Raw genomic sequence first — 13,974 nt, 5'->3', positions numbered from 1 at the left:
ATGGGAGTGGCTCTATAAATTGTTTGGTGCTAAGGATTCGAGGTTTCTAGTGGTTGGAATACAATCTTCCAATTAAGTTTCCTTCAGAAGGAATCCAGTGTTTGTGTTCCACTGTGCAAACAAAATGCGTTAAATGGGAACTGTTGAAAAACTGAAAAGACATTCCTTATCTGTACCAATTCTCTAATATAATGCATCTGCACTCAGCAGCAGCCAGCCCCGCTAACTTCAGGACATGTTTTGCAACAGCTTTGGAGGAAAACATTGGGAAATACCTAATATCTGTACATGCATCTTCAAATAAAACTGCAACAAATCCCTGTAGTGACAGGAATCAAGGAGAGACTTGGAGTCTCTTGTGCTGCTGGAGGGCCCCTTGCAGCAGCAGCAGGCTCACCTCATTGCAAAAGTTAGGAGACTGGAAACTGGGAGATAAAAGGAATCCTTTGCAAAGTTAGTTAAGTATTACCAGTGCTTACTTAAGACACTGTGGATTTGCTAAAGAGTTGCAATGGGCCTTTTTTAAGGACCACTCTGTTTTGATGGTAATCTAATGAACTGCTGGAGTGTCTCTGTGGTGAACTGCTCAAACTGCAGAATTGCTGAAATTCCATGTGCATTGTGCAGGTTGTTATGATAACTGTAGGTCTGCACCACAAAAATATGTGGGCTTGGTAAGGTTTATCATCTCAACTCTTTTGTGCGTTGCTTTTCTGTAGGTAGAATTATTTATTTATTTATTTATTTTATGGCTGGAGAGGGTTAATAGTGATGATTATCAACTGAGAAATCACAAAACAGTTAGTTTATTTGTTACTCTTCAGTTTTGGGACATGTTAGATTTATTCCAGCTCATCCATAAAGGATTTAGTCAGAGATGCATGCGTAGAAAAGGCAGCAGGACTGTCTCATTAGTTGTGTGTAAAATTATTTCAATGTCTTTAAAAAAATCATTGTACAGTAATAGCTATGCTAGAAAAAAATAACTTTTTTCTCCACTTTTAAAATTTGTAGTCTATAATATTAGTCTTCCACCTACACAGGGTTTTTTTATTGCTCTCCTGACAATTTACCTTCATTTTGTGGGGGTGCAGAAGTTGTTCCCATTTCAATTTAATGCTATTTGATGACTTGCAATTGTGGTGTGACTACTGAGAGTATTACCATCTCTACAAATGCATTGCTCCTCCCAGAGAAAGCAGAGTTGAGTCCTAGACTTCAACACCTTTGTCAACAAATATTACTCGCTTCTCTCCCATCCCTGCTATCACCTTTAAGAGTAGAATGCCTGCCAAAGAATGCTTAGATAAATACTTCTAATTGTTCTTGGGACAACTAGGACCATCTTAAGATCTAACTATGAAGGTTAAAGAGCATACAAGGAAAACATCCAATACGCTCTTAATTGTGCCAAGCCCTTACATTGCAGTTAAGAACACTGGAGGCTTCTGAATGGATGAAAGAATTCAGCACTTGTGGAGGAGCAGCTAAGTATCTGAAGTTAATAAAACCTTTTTTCAAACCAATGATGTTTGTTGAACAAAGTATTTCTTCTGCTCCAGTCAGTTCCTCTGTGTCATTATATCCTATATGTACAAATCATGTTTATGACATGTGACACTTGATGCCTGCTTTTAAGTGGAATGTCAGTCTTTCCAGAAATTTTACTCCTACATGGTTACTGCACACAATACCACTGAACTTTTGGAGCTTGTGAAAAAGGAGTAGGAGGATTTCTCTAGAGCCTCAGACTGGCTCTGCTGAACACTGAAAGCTACAGTACAGTCAAGTGACACACAAAAGCTATTAGAACCTTCATTTATTGCTACAAAATGTACAGATCAACTGTTTGCAGAATTACATTGATAATGAACTACTACCACATTCTACCCAGGGATGAGTCTGTTTTTCCTGAATGAAAGAAATCAGACATCTTTCACTTTGGAAATAAGCTTACATAGCATCTCCTAACAAAAGGAATGATTTTTGTCACTAGCATGTTTATACCCTTAGTCCTAAGGGTGTCTTGAGAATCTAGAAAGCGTGTTTCATAGTGAAAACAAAATGTATAATAAAAAGCTGATGCTGTTCTCTGAAATGGTTGGATTTTTTTATTAACTTAGCAGATTTGTTCTTGCAGAAAGAACTTTTCCTGCATAAAATCCTCTTTAGCACTGTATCAGAATTACGACCATGCACTTCCAAAAGGGACTGGAGGTACTGTATAAGTTGTGACTCCCAAAGAAATAGGGAGATTTTGCACAACATGTATTCTGCTCTGTCTATTTTGATTTACATCCATGGGCAGGCAGCCCTGTAAGCTTTCATTTTCCTACACTTTTTCTTGATTATTTATTGCTTGAAAAGCATGCTTCCATTATTTACTCTGTATGTGCATGCATTCTTGTTGCCCACTTCCTACCTAATATTATGACATTTTCTTCATACTGGCAAATGAGCTACTACTGAAAATTCACCATAAAATTATTTTCTATAGTTAGTATATTTAATTTGTGAAATTCTTAAAGGAAATTCACTCCTCTAACGTAAATTAACTCCACATTTGCAACAGGCTGTTATTTCTGATGCTTCCGTCATGCTTTGTTTCTTTTTGGTTTGTTTTTTTGTTTTTTGTAGTAGCACAAAAAGACCAGGTGATGATAAAATCCAATCATAGTTTTGGACAGTGTAGCAAAGCCCCTGCTGACTTTGTAAGAGCTATAACAGTTTCTGACTGTACTCTAGCAATAATGGAGGTAATGAGAAAGGTAAATAATGGAGGAGTAGAGAACAAGCCTGATGAAAGCTGAGGTACAGGAGACCAGAATTCACTTACAGCGGTGGTTTGAGAATCCCATTCACTTGTCCCAGTCTGAAAGATGACAGTGCTTCAAAGTAGTCTGCAAATACAAGTTCTTGCAGGTGGGTTCACTTCAGCAGCTGAATGCTTAGGTTTTAGGAACCCAAATGATGCTTTCCCTCTTTTAGTTAATTTTAGGGTGTTTCTACTGAAGGCATTGAAAGCTGGGGAACACATTTCAGGGCCCTTAAATGCAAACTGAGGATGGCTGAGGATGAAACATTAGTATTAAAAAATGACTGGCTTTCAGCAAGTTGATTCATTGTAGATATTTATGGTAATAGTTAAGGTGATGCAGGTCCTTTCTGTGCTCCACCCTAAATTCCTTTGGCACAGGATTTATAACATGGTTTTGATCTGTTACTGGCTCTTTCTTTCTTTTCAGGCTAATCCAGTGCTGCTACATTTTAATTTTTTCCATGATGAAACTTGTGGCACAGAGTGCATTTATAATTCTAAATTTAATGATTGTAGAACAGTTAGACCCTATCTTCAGTGCTTTTATTAATATTAAGAATGAGATAAGCATTGCATGTTTCTCTTCAGAGGCATGCTTTTATGGAAATCTCTAGATATAAAAAAAGATGAAATAAAAATCCAGCTTCAAGTTAATCATAATGAAAGTTATGGAAGAGGCTTTTTAAAATACAAATAATTCTATATCTGTCTTTTCTGTGTCATGTCTGTCTCCACCTACACATTGATTTTTTCATCTTACCTTGTGGAGCGTGGTGGGAGGAAAGGAGCTTAGTAGCGAACATAGGTTATTCATACTAGTATCCTCTCACAGTAAAAGCAAGTAATTTTCCTTACAATTCAGACAGGACTCCTTTTCAGATTGAATTACAGTAAAGCCTACATGCTAAGGCAGTAAAATGATTTATGCCTGAAGCTTCAAGTAAGTACAGTGCTGTGCAGTGTGACAAAGCTCAGTTCAGACATCAGTACTCTTCAAGGTATATGGAGAATTTGTTCATGTGTGGGAGAAGATCTAATGTCAAAGAAGACATTCCTCCCTCCCTGCTCCCACCCCAGTAATTTAGCTGGTTCAAATATCTGTGGATGAAAGCTTGTTCCCTACTGCTCTATCAAACATCTCAATTATTCTTGTCAGAGAGACGCCTGACATCTGTGACTTCTTATGAGTAGAAAACCCACATATGTTATGGAATAAAGGTAGTAAAACCACAAAATACAGTTTTTCTTCCTCTGGATGCCGTCCACCTTTTTCTTATCTCCTGCCTGAACTAACACGGGAGTGTTACAGTTTGTGAAGGCTCACAGTAGTTGCTCAGTCAATGCTCAGTGTTAATACTGGAGAATGGGATCGGCTTTTTCAAGTTCAAGATTCTTGTTATCTTTTTCATGACAATCCTTTACACTATCAGTTACAGCATGCCTGTTAGAGCCAGGGAGCTTTTTCTAAATGCAGTCCTTACTTGATTTTATTCATGTTTTACTGAAATGTTAAATGTGTTCAATATTAGCTGTTTCCTTCTCAGAATGTTCTTTAGCACCCTTAGCCTAGAAATTTTCTTGTTCAACGGTGAGGTCTTAGTATTGTGCTTTCTGTGTCTTTTTTCTTTTACCCTTAATTTGTCCAGTTGCTTTTAAAACTCATGTAAGTATTTGGTGTTTATCCATTTATGCCCTTTAGTTTTTGGATTTGGAAAGACATTGAATAGACTCTCTGTTTACCTTGTCCATTTTGCAAATTCTTCCCTTAGTTTTTCCCCCAGGTTATAAAGCCCTGATAATAGTGTCTTACTAGCACTGAGCTGTGTTTTCCAGAAAACACTGTGTAATAACTCTAGGATGTTATTTTGAGTGGTAATAGTTCAGAGCTTATCCCTGTGTGTGCAGTGATAATGTTACTTCTTGGTTTGCTGCGTTTCACCTGGCCTTTTATCGTGTAATCAGTCATTAAATCCTTTTGCAGGTTTTTGGGAGGTTTTTGTTGGGTTTTTTTCCCCTGAATAACAGAGAATCATAAACAGACTTTGGCACCTCTATGTTAGCCCCCCTTTTTTTTTATTCGCATATAAATGCATTGAATGATATAAGCCTTACTGTATATACCTGTGTGTCTAAAGTGATCATCTTTCCCCTGGGAGAATGAAAGCTGTGTATTTCTATTCTTCGTATTTTATTATTTATGTAACAGGCTACATTCAAATTTGTTTAGAGGACTTCTGTGAGAGGCCGTACTAGTGAGTAAGGAGTTAGAAATATGAGCTGGATGCACCTGTCCAACCTTTTGACTCCTTCAGGGATGTCTTATGTAAAGGCTTTTTACACAGTATCTTTTTTTTTTCTCAATTAGGAAAAAAATAAAGGATTTTCTGTATTTTGGTTTTTCTGACTACTTAACTCATAAAGTTATTTATTAAATGTATTTAAAATCATGTGTCGTTCCTAAATGTATAACTTTCTGGGATGAAGTTGATGCCACTTCTGCTGCTTTCTGGCCTTTTTGTTGCCCTGATTTTTGTCAGTGTGCCTTAGTCATCTTTGTTCAAACAAAAGATCATGGAAACTGCATTTAAAACCCTGTACTTAAAAAAACTAAAATTTGCAAGATCGTTTGTGAGTCTTCTAGCCATTGCTTGGCTCACTTTGCTGGGCCACCTAGGTAACAGTTTACACCTATGGCAACTATCAGATCTTCTCATGGAATAGTGGAAATGTTCATGTATTTTTCTAGGTGTGTATTCAGTGAGCTTGGAGGTGTATTCCTAATGGGTTGGAATGAATGTATCACTTGTGTTGTGCAAATGCTTAATTATTCCTGACTGTTTTCAGTCATTTGGCTGTACTAATAAAATGGGAAGGCCAATCCTGAAAGCTTGTTTCATATTTTGTCATCTTGGATCTTTTATTCTCCCCAACACATATGTTTTTTGCCTCCTCCTCCTGCACACCCCTGTCACTTCTTTTCTGAGCCTAAACGAATGCTTGTAGTCATGATCAAATAAAGTGTGTATACCATACAGGTTTCCTTCATACTCTTAGTGTGGGTGTTGCTTAATGCATTTATCTTTTGTTCAGTAGAGTTTCCATGAGCTTTAATATGTACTTGTAAAACCTGTAATTTCTTTTAAACTTACATATTTCATGTGAATACTTCATTATTGCTTCCTATACTCTCCGTTTTCCTTTTATTCTGTTCTCATTAGCTTTTCACTGTTCAAAGCACTTAGAAGTCCCCAGCTTGTGTTTGTTTAAAAAAATGATGTGTTGTGCATGGTAACATAACTGTCTCGGGGCTGTCCTCCAGTAACTGTGGAAACAAATAAAATCTTTAAGCTCAAAAAGCATAAGAAATTGTGATCCTCTAAAATACCATTTTTTCTGTTTGTTACTTCTTGTTCGTGGTCTTTCTCCTCGTTTAATCTGGAATGCAGATCAGCTGTAGCTGTGACCTAACAAGAAAGCTGTGTGCACCTGGCCAGGGGGTGATAATAGCCGGCAAGGTGCTAAAAACTCCCTTGTGCTGGATAAATCCACTCTGCTGAGAGCCTTAATGTGTTTGTGTAGGAAAGTAAATCAACAAACACTTTTATTATTCAACATACACTCTGTTGATTCTTTCTACATGAAATAACTGTAGTAGGGTTTTTTTTGAAGGAAGACAGAGGTTAGAAGAAAACTGAAGGTGTTTCATGTGATGGGTACATCACATAACATACATACACATGTGTGTATGATCCGTTCTATGTATATATACACAACTAAAATCTTTTTGTCTATGATAGGAGTATTATTTATGTGCCTTTAAAGATTTTGGAATTAAAGAATGGAAGTGTCATACATACACAATGCCACTTAAAATGCTGGATTTTTGGAAGCGGTGTTAGTCTGAAATGTGTGTAAAACATTTTTACTAAATAACATGATCAGACACTTTGCAACAAGTCAGCCAACTACAATGATGCACAGGATGTGTTTCACTTGTATATGTTAAGAGTATTAGAAAGGTTGGGAATCTATTGCATCTGTTATTGATTTGTGCTGGAATACTAGCACAAACAATTACAACCCCAGTGTATTCTTGTTTGTCTGTAAAATCTTTTGCATTGAAAAGATTTCTTACCTAGACTGTTTAAGTCCATTTGTCAAAACCTTGTATGTATGTTGAAGAGCTTGTTGGGTTTTAGTCCTTGATACAGTCCAAAGATGAAGCCTATATGTATTATTTAATCTATGGTGGCATCTTTCTTTTGTGACTTAAAAATTCTAAGCACTGGTATCTTGTAATGTCACTTGGAATAATTCCCTACTTTGGATTAACTGCCTTTTTATCAATTTAATGACTCAATTTCAGAGGTAGGGGACAATAATTGCATTCTAACATAGCGTTCTTTAAAAAACTGAAATGTTTCCTTCAGCAACGTTTCCTATTGCTGGTCAAAAACTAACAGTAAAAAGGCTGCCTATGCCAAAATGAATGCTAAATTTTCATTTGAGATTATAGTAGCAAAGCTGGAATCCTACTTTATGCAGCCAATGTGCCAGGTAATGTGTAAAGTTTCAGAAAGTAAATAGTTGCCTTTAGTTTTCATCAGCCTGTTTACAATCTGCTTACATAAACAACTGTGTTTAGACTTCCATATTCTGAGTATTTTTCCTGGAGTTGTAAAACATACTTTTTACTAGTGAACAGAAATTATTCTAGTAATGTGTTTCTAGTACCTTTGAAGTCTAGTTAATAACAGTAGGTTTTCGCTTACTCTTCTTCTGAATGCTGTGTGTGACTGTGAAATGCATACAGGTCTTTATCAGTTTCATTGTACTGAGTCTTTTTTAATAAATGCTTTAATAAAATGGGTTTCAAGTGACAGCTTCCACCTGTTAAATGAAAAGCGTGGATATTTCTGTAGGCCCTCAGAGGTTTAAAGGCTTTCTGTAGTATGATGACATAAATGCAGCAAACTCAAATACATCTGCTTCATCCTTTGCAGATCACAAATAAATCTTTTTCCTTTTTGTTTTTTTTTTTTTTGAGTGGGAGTGAGAAAATTAAAGTATATCAAGTCATTTTATATTTTAAGCTTGAGACTTCGTAACACAGAATAAAAAAGAAAAAAATTATTAATGATCCTATTGTTCCAATATCCACTGACTAATTTGTGTTGCATGACCTGTCTCTAGGAAGGTAGAATTAAGTATATTGGTAACTGAACTATAGAGCAGTCTGATGGTGAAATAAGGTTTATGTAAGGTCTTGGTGGCAGAGTAGGAACTACAGCCAATATTAAGTACTAACCACCCCTCCACACCCCTTAATTCTGTCTTAATTTGTTTCTCACATGAATGCTATGTGCCACCTAAAACTTGGGTGCTTTCATTTGAATTCCTGCAGTGCTTGCAAACCTTGAATAACTGATAGACTTCATTGGCTTATATAAATGCACCTGACACCAAACAGCTAGTGAAGTCTATTTTAATTGTCATAAAAGATACATGAAGTATTACAAGATGAATGTTCCTGTCTTCTGGAAATCTTTATATTCAAGACAGGGTAGAATTTGACATGAAAAAGACATGAGTTTTTAGCAAAGCTGGAAAATAAAAGCTTCTACTGACAGCATTTCCATTACAGTGCTCTTATGTGGGAGGAATACACATCAAGGCATTTTCTGACTAAAAACATGCTTAAGAACAAAGGTGATGAGTTACAGATCACCAGTTTTTATTGTATTTTTATGGTGGGTGCATATGCTCTTGTATAGTGTTTGTTCTAGGGTTGAACTGAATTGAAAGAAAGTCTGTATTGTCCATCCGTGCTCCAGAACGCACTTTGACTGTGTTTTGGACCTTTAACCTTCAGAGACTGACCTATATACTTATATGAGGACGTAAATTGATATGGCAGCTATGAAACTAGTCATTCATGCTTTACGTGTTTACTTGTCTTTCTTTTAAGCAAAGAAAAAAGATTGCCAGTTACTAGAAGTGGTACTAAGATATTCTGAATTTGATCTCCACAACCCTTGCCCTACAACTACACAACCAGCCCCCAGACATATTTTTAATTAACTAGCTGTTATTTATATTTATAGATCACGTGTGAAAGTACATAGAATTGATAACTGAGTGGGAGGGATTGGGCAGTAGGTTGAAAATAACAGCAGAAAGTGTTTCTTTTCCCTGGCAATCAGCTCTGGTAAAACAAACATTTCAACGAGTTTGCTGCAATAACACCACTTTTTTTTTTCCTCATTGAAGGTGATATTTCATAAGGCTGCATGTTTTTAATTTTTCTTTTTTTTTTCCGTCTTCTCCAAGACCATTATTTACATGTTAATCTGCAATGTAAAATTGCCATAAAGTAACTATATCCTGGTGGTGTGAAACATTCCTGTTTTGTTTCTTCAGCTTTGTATTGTAAAAAGTGTTCTTATCTAATGCATTTATCTGAGCAAGATAGAAGAGCTGGAAGGGATCAATCGTGCTATGCTCTTATGTGTGGCAAGTGGAGCAGGAGAGAAAGGAAGACACTTTGCCATATAAGCCACCAGACTACTGCCTTTCTTTTAAGCATTTTTATCAGTTTAGCAAACTGCTTTTTATAGTTAGGGGTTTTTCTTGTGTGTGTAAATTCCACCTAATTAGCTAACACTGACAACACTGACTTCTGAATGATGCCTCCTGTATTATCCATAGTATCACTGAAATATTTGTGGTATCCTCAACATGCAGAAAACCCTGAACAGAAAAAAACGCATTCCCAAGACAGAAGTGCTGAAGGGGTTAATGAATATGAAAGCACAGAAAGAAACAGCTTTGCCCAGCTTGTTTCATTTGAGTGGGATAGGTGGATGAATATTATGCTTCTTTCAAACAGTATGCTCCTTCCTGTAACTTCTTGTTTATTGTTAGCAGAGAGCCCCCGAATGATGTCTGCTGGTGTGAGCGGTGCCATCTGGAAAACAGGCTTCTGACTTGTTTAGAGTTCAGTCCTGTTGGTTATATATCGGGACAAGGACATTAAGTAGTTAATTTTGCTTTGGGATGCTGTTTGCCTATTTTACAATAATACTTTTTCAGCTTTCTGAAAAGACCAAGTACTAAATAAAAATTGTTTTTCATTATGTGCCTTGTTTAATCAAACAACATGTTATAATCTGACATTAGTACTTTCCCAAGTGGAGCTTGGCAGACAAAACTGTGACATAGTGAAGAAATCTTACATCATGGCTTGCTCTTGTTAAAATACATCCATTTTAATGAAAGCGTTGGCTTGTAGCTAGTTGTTGTTTGAAAATAGTCCCAGTACCAGGGACATTAAAGACTGTAAGTAGCCCTGTTCTTCAGGAGACTATTTGAAATTGGGTTTATTTCTTCCTTCCTCACAGCCACTGAAAAAGAGCTGATACTGAATGGCACCTCAGCTGGCAGGGTTTCTTACCAGCTTCTGGTGTTGCTGCTGTTCAAATTAGGCCATCTCATAAAAAGTCATCTCATAAAAAAGTAGTAGTTGTGACTTTTGTCAGCTTTTCCACTAAACCTCTTCTTCGTTCATCAAGTAGCACGCAGCATGACGTTCTTTGCAAGAAAGACTTTCTCTGTGATAGACTGGTGAAGCAGTATGATGCTTTTGAAGAAAAGAATTGTTTAAGTGTATATGGGTACAGTAAATGGGAAGGGAGGAAAAAAAAATCAGGTGGAGTGTGGAGCAAGACAAAAAAATGGTGAGGTTTAGAGGATGTAATCACTGTAGGTTTCTGTATGCTCCAGAGACTGAGGAGCTGAGCTTTCAAATATACTGGACATGTTTTAAAGGCCTATTAACTTTTCAAAACTCTAGGAAAGGTTCCAATACTAAATAAAGAGACTGACAGGTGAAAGACTGAAGTGCTATCAAGAATAGTTAAGTACAAAAGCTGATCTGTACTACATGTGCTACATGTACTCATTTGTTTTAATGAACATTCTATTGAGAAAGGAATTTTGTGGAAGTAAATGAGAAACTATAAACTGTATGTGTCATCGTGGCAGGTACCAAATAACAAGTAATGGTAAATATGCTGAAGTACAATACTGAGATAGAGTGTAAATACTGTCATAAGTTAATTTGTTCTTGCAAAACACTTGTGTTGGATTTTTTTAGGTATGATCCTTTAATTCTTCAACCACACATAGCAATGATTTTTAAAATGCTTTAAGCTATTGGTAGTAAACAATTTTCTTTATCAAATTAATTTATAGAGGGCATGAAGGAAGAACCTGAAGTGCTCTTTGAAGAACTGCTTGAGAGGGCAAAAGCTGGAGAACCAAAAGCACAAACAGAGGTAATTTTATATGTTCTTTGTCCAGTCTTGTTAGCTCTTAATTCCAAAAATAGCACTGCCTGCTGTAGAACTATTATCTCTTCTTCAGTTGGACTGTGTCTGTTTTGTGCTTAAACTATTCAAACAACGTGATGCCAGATGATTTCTCTGCCTTGATAAATGCTGCTTGCTTGGGAGTGTGATTGGCTTCAAGGTCCATCTCCTGAGCAAGCCTTTAGAACAGATGAAAAATGGGGAGGGCAGGCGGAGAGCACGGAGAAGGTACAGAACTGCTTTTGCTCTACGGTTTGGTTTTTTTGTTATTGTTGGTTTTTGTTTTGATTGTTTGGGGTTTTTTTGAAAGAAGCATGTGTCAGTTCCTTGTGGAATAGGGACTGTTAAATGGTGGTGGTTTAGCATTCAGCACTGCACGGTGTAACAAAGATAAGAGGGCTCTTGGGCTGAACTCTTTGGAAGAAACATGCAGGAAGCACCTGCCATCGAGTTGCTTTAGCAGGTTGGTTGGTGTTTTGCTCATAAACCATTTCTTTCTTGAATTAAGGTATTTTAGAGAAGAAGCCCCTTGTTTATTGAAATTAGCTGTGTTTAGTTGTTTAATGGCAGATAAAATGGAATTAGTAGTAGCAATTCTGTCACTGTGTTTGTTAGCACTTCGGGTGTTCCTTAGGTTTTAGAAAAATTGTACCAGTTTTCCACTTCATTCCATCATCTGGTGTATTGGTCTAGTATAAATAGATTAAAATTGTTTAGAAGGGTTTTAATCTGTGTTTAACTTGGTTAGTGTTTTACTTGAGCATTCTTTCCCAGCTTCAGCTTTGATGCTGAAAGGTTACAGTCTCCTAAATGCTCATTGGTGGTTTGGATTTTTCCCCAAGGATCACAACTCTTTTTGCAAATGAGGATCAAAGGCAGGGATGGGAAAAAAATGAGGAAAAAGTTATTTTAAACCTCATATAAAAGGTATGGTAATGCCGGGCTTGCTTCCCATTCCATCTCAACTTGTTTGAGGGGCAGCCTGACCTTGGAGTTGTAACCTGAGACAGTAACAAATTCCTCACTTTGAAACAGCCGGTGGCTTTTTGGAGGGGGGAACATTATCCTTGAGGGAACCGCTGCTGTAAAATCCATGTTTTGGCTCTATTTCTCCACACAAAAGAAAGCAAACTCCATAAATATTCTCTCAGGATATAACTTCCCGTTGAGTAAGAGCGCTCAGAAATACTTATGTACTCTAAGCCTATGATGCATATGTATGTATATAAATAATAATTATTTTCTCCTTCTCAATTCATTCCACTTTCACTCTCTTCCTTTAGCTCCATAACTGTGTACATTTTCTATTCTCACACAATAATAAGATTCTTATCGTAAAGGGATGCAGCATACAATTTTGCTTCAATATGCACTCGGGATGAATTGACTGCCTGAAATGGAACCCAAAATACAGTCACTTCTTTTCTATGCAGTCACATTTTATGAGACTTCTGTAGAGGGAATTCACTTTTGCTTTTTAAAACACTCAAAAAAAAGAGATCTATTTCTTATCCATTGCTGAATATGTTCCTTTAGAATCAGAAAAAATCTGGTTTTGTTTCTTACCATTGTAGGAGTACGAATGAGAGGCTGATAGGCCACTGTTGTGCTGTTTGCTAATAATCACAAAGTCAAACATGGGAAATCAGTCAGTTCACTGACTTGTAGTTATTACTATGCGTTTATTCAAAAATAATTCTGCCATGACTGTGGAAATACATGCACTCTGAGTGGCTGTCAACATGTATTACTGTAACATTATGTAGGTTTTTTCATTGAGAAGTAACTGTATGGTAGTTATGTAAATGAAACACCCACAGCTGGAATTCTGTAATGGAGAAAAGGCAGCTCTGTGTCTTTAATCAGAGGATGTCTGCATTGGGACTGCTTGAGTTAACCACCTCAGCAAAGCCAGAGATGGGAGCAACCTTTGAGAAGTACAGTTATGAGCATGTGTGTTAAGCAATTACCAGCTATGACTTCATTTCACAGTTTTAGTTCATGGGAAAGAGAGAATCCCAGATTGCTTAAATTTCAAATCTGAGGTTAACACCTTTTCCCATCAGTTCTTCCTCCTTTGACTGCTGCAGGCCAGAGCTTTGCAGCTATTTTCACATGGTTTGATGTAGGAGCTTTGCTATTAAAACCACAGACAGTGCAAAAAAACCACTTCTGTCATAAAACAGGTGCTATGCTATCATTTTGCCTCGGCAGTAGCCTTGTGGGGTATGACTAGTCTCAGGGTCTGCTATCTGGTGTTGCAATACAAGTTTCTATGTCCAAGAGGTCCTTAGAAACTTAAGAGCTGCATTATTAAGTGCTGCTACCCTTGAAGCTTTGCTCAAAATCTTAATGGCTATAAATATAAACATGCTCAAGAAACAGCTGTTCTTGTCAGATGGATGGTATTTACCATGTAACTTGTTTAAGCAATTCCTCTCTGAAATAAATAGCTGAAGGTACATCTGCAGTTGGGTGAGAAATTACCAGACAATTGCTGAATTTTATTTATTTATTTATTTATTTTTAAATCTTACACACTCTTTTCTTGTTGTGCCACTGTATTGGTGCACCTCCAGTTGAACTCTGGCATGACTTTGCAATCAATGTTTAGTTCTGACTTCTGTATTACTTTGTCCATTTTTCTTAATATTTCTGTATGATTTGGGTTAGCTTCATTGTATGTGTTATGAGTTTAATCACTGATGTCTACCCAGTAACTGTCTGTGTAGAAGTTACTGGAGCACTCACTTAAATGTATGAAACAATTTAAAAGGCTGGAGACAT

At 36.8% G+C, this 13,974-nt stretch overlaps 1 protein-coding gene across 1 annotated transcript in view; it reads left to right on the top strand.

The window, feature by feature from the left end:
* Positions 1-13,974, top strand: part of WFS1 (wolframin ER transmembrane glycoprotein) — a 32,983-nt gene that overhangs the window by 7,867 nt on the left and 11,142 nt on the right. The window contains exon 3 of the mRNA XM_050338467.1: positions 11,072-11,154. Within this exon, the coding sequence (XP_050194424.1) occupies positions 11,072-11,154 (83 nt within the window). The remainder of the gene's footprint in view (positions 1-11,071; positions 11,155-13,974) is intronic.

The sequence above is a fragment of the Myiozetetes cayanensis genome, unplaced genomic scaffold (assembly GCF_022539395.1).
Source record: "Myiozetetes cayanensis isolate MyiCay16 unplaced genomic scaffold, myiCay2020 scf7, whole genome shotgun sequence".
NCBI lineage: Eukaryota > Metazoa > Chordata > Aves > Passeriformes > Tyrannidae > Myiozetetes > Myiozetetes cayanensis.
Note: the sequence above shows the minus strand (reverse complement) of the source record. Positions and strands in the feature narration are given on the sequence as shown.